This window comes from Opisthocomus hoazin, chromosome 9 (genome assembly GCF_030867145.1).
Source record: "Opisthocomus hoazin isolate bOpiHoa1 chromosome 9, bOpiHoa1.hap1, whole genome shotgun sequence".
NCBI classification, from domain to species: domain Eukaryota; kingdom Metazoa; phylum Chordata; class Aves; order Opisthocomiformes; family Opisthocomidae; genus Opisthocomus; species Opisthocomus hoazin.
This window is the reverse complement of record NC_134422.1, coordinates 22989563-22998619: the sequence shown is the minus strand read 5'-3', so window position 1 is coordinate 22998619 and position 9057 is coordinate 22989563. Positions and strand designations below refer to the sequence as shown.

Here is a 9057-nt window from a genome sequence, read left to right as displayed (position 1 = left end):
GGGAAAGGTGGGTAGCTGAGCCACCTCCCTGTCCTGTGACCTGGAGAGCATGTAGGTCACAAGCTGATACATTTGCTGTATTTATCTTGTAACCCTTGAGTAGTACTCTGCATGTAATTTGGAAATTGATATTTGATGCTTGAAATATTAAAATAGGATTTGTGGGAACACTTTTGCTTAGAGAAAGTGAAATCTTCATTGCAGAATCCACGCCAAATATCAGATTTCTGTAAGAGAAAGAAAAGACATTACATAATTTTAATGACCAGATTGCTTTCCAAAGATATATATATAATTTAAAATGAGTTATACTCAGTGATTGTACAATGGTAGTATTTAAAGATCTAGGTGAAGGAACAGTAATTACTACGGCAAATGCTATACTGGTCTTATTATACCTTAGTAAAAAGAAAGTTTTGTACTCTTGCTATTTTGTTACCTAAGGGCTACATCATACAATATATGCAAAAAGAATTAAAGTGAGCTTGCATAAGCAGACATTTTTTTAATTAGTGAGCATATGACTTCATAAAGTTAACATTCTTTAAATTAGTGGATTTGGTTTATATATCTTGCTGGATACTTGGTAATGAACCCAAACAATCAACAGCTTCAACTTGCTCGTTATTAATGTAAAGATAAATTCCTACCTCCAGAAAAAACCACACAAGACTCTCTACATTCCTCTTCACTCTCAAAGCGGTTTGCATTTCCATCGCAGCCACCATACCAAAACTGAGCACAAGCATTGGCTTGTTTATCATAATACCATTTTATGATATAAACACGGCATGGCCCTTGATCCAGCCTTAACTTGCATCGGCGGTCCAGGATACTTTCTAAAATAAAGAAAAAAAAGGAATAGAAAGAATTCAGTTTGTAAAAGTCAATTGTATTTTATAGATTTTAACTTTTAAATTCTGGTTTTATTTTTTTTTTTTTTCTGCTAATGTTATACAGCAGTTTAAGATTCACTTTTACTTCTAAAATTGTTAGCATTGAAGGCAAGTTAAAAGTGCATCTTAGTAGGTCAAGTAAACTGTTGATTTACTGGAATGGTTCTAGTAACTCCAGAAATAATAGTATTATGTCTCCACATACAAGAAAAGCAAATGATAAGAATCTGATAATTTTAAAATCTAGTTATCAGCAACCAGTCTTGTAAGCAACCCAAAATTGTAATAGGCAAAGAGCTGTAAGCTAGCTGCATCTGCTATTTTTGAACCACAAGTATGACCAACATCCTTCTGCAGACATTGCTTCACTACATTAGTTCTCTTTGTGGTGTGGGGAAAGAGGCGTTAGAATAGTGGGGAGAATATAAAATGTTAGTCTTTCTTTTGTGAGATGTTTGTGCTACTTATTTAATACAATGGTAGTAATTACATACATACTAGTTAAGTGTGAACATAAAAGCTTGTTGGCCTAATGATTCCTACAGATATGCATTAGAGGACTGTGTCATACTAATTTAGTCTCACTCAATTTAATAACACCATGAGATAGAAAATACTTTTCCTTCAAGTTTAATGATGTGACATCAATATTCTGTCTTTGGCCACTGGTATCTTGACACTATGGGGGGAAAAAAAAAAGTTATTGCCAGAGACAGAAGAATAGTTGTGCTCATGTTCCTAGGAAACATGGGAACATGTTTCTGTTGCTCTCTTTTATTAGTCCCTTCATAATACACTATTGCTGGAACTCAAAGGTGTGAATCCCCCAAATGATGAACAGAATACATTTGGACATTTTATGTGAAAAGAACCAATCCTCTGAGCAGTTTGATAATTACTGTACTTCCTTCAAATGATTAAACACTGTTTATTCCTATTTCTTCTCTGAAGGAGAAATGTATTTTTTGTGTCCAATTCTGAAATCATTATCATTATCTTCTCTGTCTTTAATGAAGCCTTCCATCTCCATAGTCTGACCCTTCTTGGTTGACGAATTACCTGCTCACTGGCCCACCTCAGCCAGCGCAATATTCTCTTTTTGATGCCATGTATGAGCTCTGTCTCAGTTACAGCTGAAGTTGCTTCTGCTATAAGTGGAGCAGTGGGATTTGGTATTTGAGAAGACAAGAACTGGCGAACAGGCTGGACAAGAACTGCAACTATATCTGCTATAAAATCCTGAAATGGATTCTCTTCCACAGCACGGGCTCACAAAATCTTCAGAGAGCAGAACAAAATTTCTCTGATTTAAAGCCTTATGAAAAGTTAGTATCAGGATAAGAGGGAACAAAATGAGAAACAAGTTATGATCTATAACCTGGCCTTGGTGTGAGCCCTGCAGTTGAATGAGATGATGTCATCACTTTGTCTGATGATGGTGGGTTAGATGGCAATAATGGTACCACGGCTGCAGGTGAAAAGAAACAGAATGAGACATTGATTTTTGATCAGCCAAAAATAACTAGAAGATGAAGAAATGAATGATGATAAAAATACCTTTAGTGTCTACTGTTAGCAAGGATGACTGTTCCTCCTCCTCTTGTTCCTCTTCATAGACTTCATATACTACCACAGGAGGTACTTTTGTCTGAAATAAGCATTTGATTTTCTTTGGTTTTCAGATATTGTAAAGTGTCTCAAAATGAACAAGCCCTTCATCACTTAGAGGTTTTCTAATGATGTTCCTTCCCATTTACCCTGACTTCGGTGTTAAGAATCAGGATTTTAACCTGACCTGATTGGTTTACAAGGAGGGTTATTGATCCTCAGCCTGGGATATATATATATTTGTTTTTAGTCGACCTTCACAGAATTTTATTTATAAATTAAAAATATAGGCTACAATTGAGTTTAATTACTGTTCTTAGACTTAATTATTACAGTGTAATTGCATTTTAATAATGTTATGTTTCATACTGTGGCACAAGTATTGCTGTGTTAAACACAGGAATAATAATCCTTCTGACAGTATCAGGAATAAGTTAGAGCCATTAGATAACTGCTTGTATGCAACATCAGAACTCTTACTCAGAACAACCAGCTCTGAGCATACAAGTTGAAGGAGCTATTACAGTACCTGTCCTGTAGAAAAGTAGAGGGAATGTTACATACTATATCAGGCAACAGAGAAGAATATATATATATAAAACTCGTTAAAGCCTGCTGAATTTTCATACCGGAGCTAATGGTTGGGGAAGATCACCAAGACTCAGAGGACTTTCTACTGTAGATACTCCAGGTGTCTGTGCTGAAAGTGATTGTCTGTTAACATTGTTGTTCTGAAGTATGTAATGTAAAGAACTCGAAGATACTGAATGGAAAGATGGTCCACTTATGCTTGCACCATTTCCATTATGGTTGTATATTAAGGTACCATGTTCATCTTCACAAAATTGGTTGACTAATTTGGACTCCAGAGCTGTTTTAAAAAAAGCAAAAAACCTCATTATATTGAGAAATTCAGTGTAATTTTTGAATTTGGATTATTTATACACGTAAATAATACACATGTAATCCAGTACTCCTCTGAATTATTTATATGCCTCTAAGAAGATTATTCCAGGCTCTCTGGACTACATTTTTTATTTGCCAGTCCAGAAGTCCTCTATATGGTACAAAGTACAATGAATTTACTTAAAGGTGTTCACATGAGCTTAGTACCAACTACTAGTTGGTAGTGGGAAAATAACTGCTTACCTTACTCACATGAATAACCCAGTGAAAATGGGTTATTTCCCAATGGAAGTGAATAAATAGAGTTTATGGCAGTGGATTAGATTCTGGTTTCAGTCCAATAGATTTACGGTGCATGAGCACTTACTCAGCTTAGGAAACTAGTTAAAACAACTGTTTTCCTACACTAGGTGACATGCCCTGTTGTCATGATGTATCGTTGCCCTATACCAAGACTCCTTACGAGAAGGGAATGTGTATGTCTAGGTTCCTATTATTTTGCACCTTGTAACTAACCCTGATCAGCATCAAAACCTGATTTCCACAAAGACAATTCTTCCCCACCCCCACCCCCACCCGCCATGTTCTGAGAAGCATCAGATACAATGCAGAATGAAACTGCAGTGAACACACCTGGAAGGGTATTAAAGTCATCGATGAGATACATATGTTCTCTGTCTGGATCTGAAGCAATCAGATTTAGTTCACGCACAAACTCAGCCTGTGTTGGATCGGAAGTATTTACAATTCCTATTGCATATATTTCGATGTTTGCTGCATGAGCCTCTCGGACAACAATATCTAGCTTTACAGCTTCTCTCTTGTCTGCTTGGCCATCTGTTAGCACAATAGCTACTTTTCGCACTCCTGTTCGAGCACCAAAAAATCCTTCCTGGGTTGCTTTACGGATGGCAGTTCCTGTGTAAGTGCCTTCGCCCATGTACTGCATTTTTCTAATTGCTTGCTTAACATCCTGTTGCGTTGTGTACTTGTTGAGACCAAATTCTAGCCGAACTTCTAAACTGTATAGCACAAGGCCAATTCTGGTAGCATTTCTGCCAACGGTTACTCTGTCTACTAAAGCAGTTACAAAGTCTTTGATAATCTTAAAATTTTCTGGTCCCACACTCTCAGAGCTGTCAATCACAAACACAAGCTCCATAGGAATTTCCTTACATTTAATACCGCAACCTGCAAAGGAAAACGAAAAAAAAGGGATCATGATGACTTCACTTGGTGTCCTTTTGGAAAGAAGAAGAATGTAACTATAACGAAGAAAAAACAGAATCTGAAATTAAAGGTTTCCTGAGTACTTACCACATATCTCTTTAATTAATTTAATTATATCTTCTCTCTGGATATGAAAAAATTAAATATAAATATTTTACAAGTTGCCTCTTTTAAATGAGGTATCTATTGACACTACCAAAATTTTGTTTATAATTAATATCTGTGTTCTGCAGGGACTTACAAAAAAATCTTACTGTTTAACTTTGAAACCTGAGCTTCGGAGCTTGGAACTTGTCCCACGTTTTACAGTGAACTGTTCTGTATGGCATATAAGAGCCATTAACTTGACAACACAGTTACACCTCTATCTAAAGCAATTAACTACTGTTATTGTAAAGAATGTTTTGTGATGATTTGGTTCTCATTAAATCCTGAAGTCAAAACCCTTTCATATTTTAGCATCTGAATAATATGGATATCCCTTTTAAATGTATTGGGAATGGAGAAATAGACCCAACTTCACGATGCATATTGCTTGTAGTAAGCTGGCATATGACGGAGGGTGCCAACACAGAACGGAATTTGGGTTTGTGAACCCCAGTGTACCTGGCCCACTGTATTACCCAGCTTTCAGCAGCAATAAAAGAGCTGCTGCCTTCAGAGCTGTCTGTTCAGAGAAGCAATAGCTTCCATGACATGCAAACAAAGCGTTTCTCATTACTAGAACAGTCATTTGTTATATTTTTTGAAGAGCATGACAGGACTCATTTGGCACTGGGTTAGTCTTTCAAATAGAACCTTTTACTACTGCTGCTCAGCTTCCACCATCAACCTCACTAGTACTTCTATACTCACTGACATGTTTAATGCATTTTTGTGTAGTGCAGTTCAGGCTTAGCAGAAGTAGAATTAAGACAATAGCATGATAGACTGTGACAGGTTTGAAGATCTTTGCTCGTTAGACTCTTAAATATTTCTAAAAAAACTTTCCTGCAGTAGTTACACACCTGAGTCATCTAACACTAACCGTAAAAGAACACGTAGCAGAAAAATTTGTAAAATCACCAGGAACTTTGAATTCCATTGCAGCATTAAGTAGATGAGAAAAAGACAGAAACCTTTGTGTGGTTTCTTTCTATATTATTACTGAGACCACTTCTAATCAGAAAGCTCTTTCCAAAATAATTAACATAGGATACATTTAACGTGACAGTATCTTGCATTTGGTTTGTATCTTGCTGTAATGGGTGTAAGTAATGGAATTTGCTTACTGTTAGGCCTTGCTCTCCTTTTGGTCCAGTTTTGCCCTGTAACAGTGATTGTTAATTAAGCTACTGCAATTAGTTAGTAACAGTGTAATTCAGAATATGACTTCATCAATACCATTATTAGAATAATATTTGGACAATAAGAACTTTGGCTGGAAAAATTCGTGTTCTTGTGATATTACCTTGTGCATACAGTATCTACAGCCTCCTAAGGCAGTGAGGTTTTTATGGGAATTGGGTGACTTGAAGTCTCCTACTGGATCACTGACTGTCAGTTTACGTTAGAAGGGGAGCATCTGTGCAAAGCCTTCCTATCTACCATGTTGTATTTGTTTCCTTTCTCAAGAGACTATACCTGCCTGACACCCTGGAATGATCAGAATTCTGCTTCATCATATATGAGTATAATAGGGCCAGTGTCAGGGCAGGAACGGCAATGGTATTTATCTATCCTTAATAGTATGCAAATATCAGAATAGAAGGGCACCACATTCTCCTTTCCAGATTTTGGGGACATGCCCATCAGCAGAAGTTACCATTTTGCCTCCTTTCATCTGTTGATCAGCTTTGAGGGAAAGTCTAAGCTATAGTCACTTTGTAGCCACAGAATAGAATTGCATAGTTTTGTCTTAAAACATGGCAATTGTCTTTCATTGACTAAAGAGAGAAACCACATCTGTGGGAAGTGGAGTATTCAGCATGGAAATGTCTTCTTTATTCTTTTAAAGGTTTTCATACTTTCTATTTCTTAAGTATTTCAGTTTATGTGTAGTTAAATAGCAAAAAGAACACATAACCTAGTTCTATTTTTAAGCACTTTAAGAAAACAGACATGATAAACTTGAGTTACTCACAGGTTCTCCAGATAAACCAGGGTCACCCACATCACCTTTTTCTCCTTTTTTCCCCTTTTCACCTGTAGCTCCTCGATCTCCCTTTAAAACCATGTTGGTAAGCAGTCAGGAAGTGTAAGTCAGTTTTTATTACATTTTTCACATTTGTCTCAAGCTGCCTTTGTCAAATTCACCTTCAGCTTCTGACATGAGTTAGAAATCTGTGTTAGAGATCATTTAAATCAATTGATATTTGTGAATTTTGTTAGTAACTTGTAGTATTGGCTAAGCATTTTCATGGGAGAAAATAGGTAAAGGAGTTTGAACAATAAACTATCTCAAACAAGTACATGCAGGGTTTCATGGGGTAGCACATGATGGAAATTCTTATCCGTGTCTGAGAAAAATAAGATAACAGTAGGGAAATTGAGAAGAAAGGCAAGGACGTATTTGGACTCAATAATGGGAATATCGCTCTAAGAAACCTTTTGGCCCAGAAAAGGTGTTTGGAATAGTAAACAGATGAATTAGTGCCTCCTGGTTTGGTTTTTATTAGGCTATGGGACTTTTTACAGCCTTTCTGAGCTGATGTGATCACATCCAAAAACAGATTCCAGCCCACATTTCTCTTTTTCTTGACATTGATGTAGTCCCCAAATTTTGCATAGTGGGTGGGTAAAAGAAAGTCAGTGATATTAAATCTAATATCTTTATTTCTTCTAATTGCAGTAGAAGATACGCCTCATATGATATTAAAATAAGCAACACTGAAAGAGATGCGGCTATAAAATATTAAAAAGATCACGTGAATGACTGGGGTTTTCCCAAATTCTCATTCCCTTTTCACAGAATTCACATGCCTTCAATGAGAGCTGACTCTAATGACCAGTTTCAGTATGATGGCTTTGGTCTAGGGCATTATCTCTGATTTAAATATCATACCTTCTGTCCCAAAAGCCCTTCTCCATGGGGGCCTCGTGGTCCTGGCATTCCTTGAATTCCTTGTTCCCCCTAATGATAATTCAGGTAGTGATATGAACCACTTGTAATCATTCATCATGCATTGATTTTAAATGTTCAAAGATAAAGTGTTTCAAACTGCATTTTAACAAGTGTCTTGAGGCACTTGAGACAACGTAGTAGCTGGCTTATATTTCTCAAATTCTTCATCAGTATGTCTTCTCTAAAGATATGTACTATTGAAAAACCATATGATCATTATCGGTTCTAATTCTCCTGTTCTCTCTTTCCATCCCATTTTATTCCTTCTCATTTCCCCTTTTGTATTTCTGTCTTTTGAATCTGTCTCATCTGGTCTGTGTTTTGGGTGAAAGTGGATATTGCAGGGAAAAATTAATATTACACGCAGATTCAGGATGGAGACTCTTTCTCTACCATAGGTGGTAGTTCATATAATTACTTCAGACTATCTCTGTGGGTGTGATTGTTGGGGAAGAGGGAATGGCATTTTTCATTTTGTAAGGCTATCTTTCACTGATAAAAGATGCCCCTGCTTCCTCAATACACACAGCCTTGGGCTTGTTGTTTACAGCAGTAGAGACAGAACATACTCTCTAGGTGCTCATGTTATCCTCATTTTCTAGCCTGAGGCTTTCCTCATATAAGAAACAGTGTGAAATCTCTGTAACACTGTGATGGTCAGATTAACCACTCAACGCAAGTTAAATACTATATACCTTAATTCCTTGAATACCTTCACCAGGAGGTCCCAGAGAGCCAGGTGGCCCTGGGCGTCCTATGGTTCCCTAGAGAGAAACACTGCATCCATTAAATACAATATTAATAATAAAAATGCACAACAAATTGTTCTACCACCGTGTAATGTCCTGTCCATCCTCAACCAAGCTGATGCCTTTTTATAAGTAGTGAGGATAAGATTGCTCTAGCTGACAAAGACTCTTTTTATCCTTTATCATTTTGTTAAAATCCAGTTTATACTTCAAAGGAGTCACTCGGGGCATAATACTCATTGAACATGAATCACCTTGCTGATAGAGATATACATTGCATTGAAGGATGGATTTTATTGGTGGGAAGTTGGGGACTCAATTAAGATTTGAGAGAGGATTATTGGTGTTATCTTTCATCAGCATTAAGCTTACACAGTAAGACCTACAGATATATATATGAATGTGGCATTGCAAGTAAACACTGGCTGCTAATTTATAAGCTAGTTTTTAAAAGAACTCTAGAGAAAATGTTTCAGTTCCATGTTATTCATAGGAAGCAATCAAAACCCATATAGTACAATATTAATTTTCTAATTACATTGCTATTCCAGTATCCCTGCATTAA

General features: G+C 36.6%; 1 protein-coding gene across 1 annotated transcript in view; it reads right to left on the bottom strand.

Annotated features, from left to right (window-relative positions):
* Positions 1-627: 627 nt before the first annotated feature.
* LOC104329046 (uncharacterized) overlaps positions 628-9057 on the bottom strand; it is a 37990-nt gene continuing 29560 nt past the window's right edge. The window contains exons 26-35 of the mRNA XM_075431059.1: positions 8439-8507; positions 7684-7752; positions 6763-6843; positions 5912-5947; positions 4728-4764; positions 4044-4601; positions 3134-3375; positions 2454-2544; positions 2275-2364; positions 628-839 (exon numbers count right to left, since the gene is read on the bottom strand). Coding sequence (XP_075287174.1) covers positions 628-839; positions 2275-2364; positions 2454-2544; positions 3134-3375; positions 4044-4601; positions 4728-4764; positions 5912-5947; positions 6763-6843; positions 7684-7752; positions 8439-8507 — 1485 coding nt within the window. The remainder of the gene's footprint in view (positions 840-2274; positions 2365-2453; positions 2545-3133; positions 3376-4043; positions 4602-4727; positions 4765-5911; positions 5948-6762; positions 6844-7683; positions 7753-8438; positions 8508-9057) is intronic.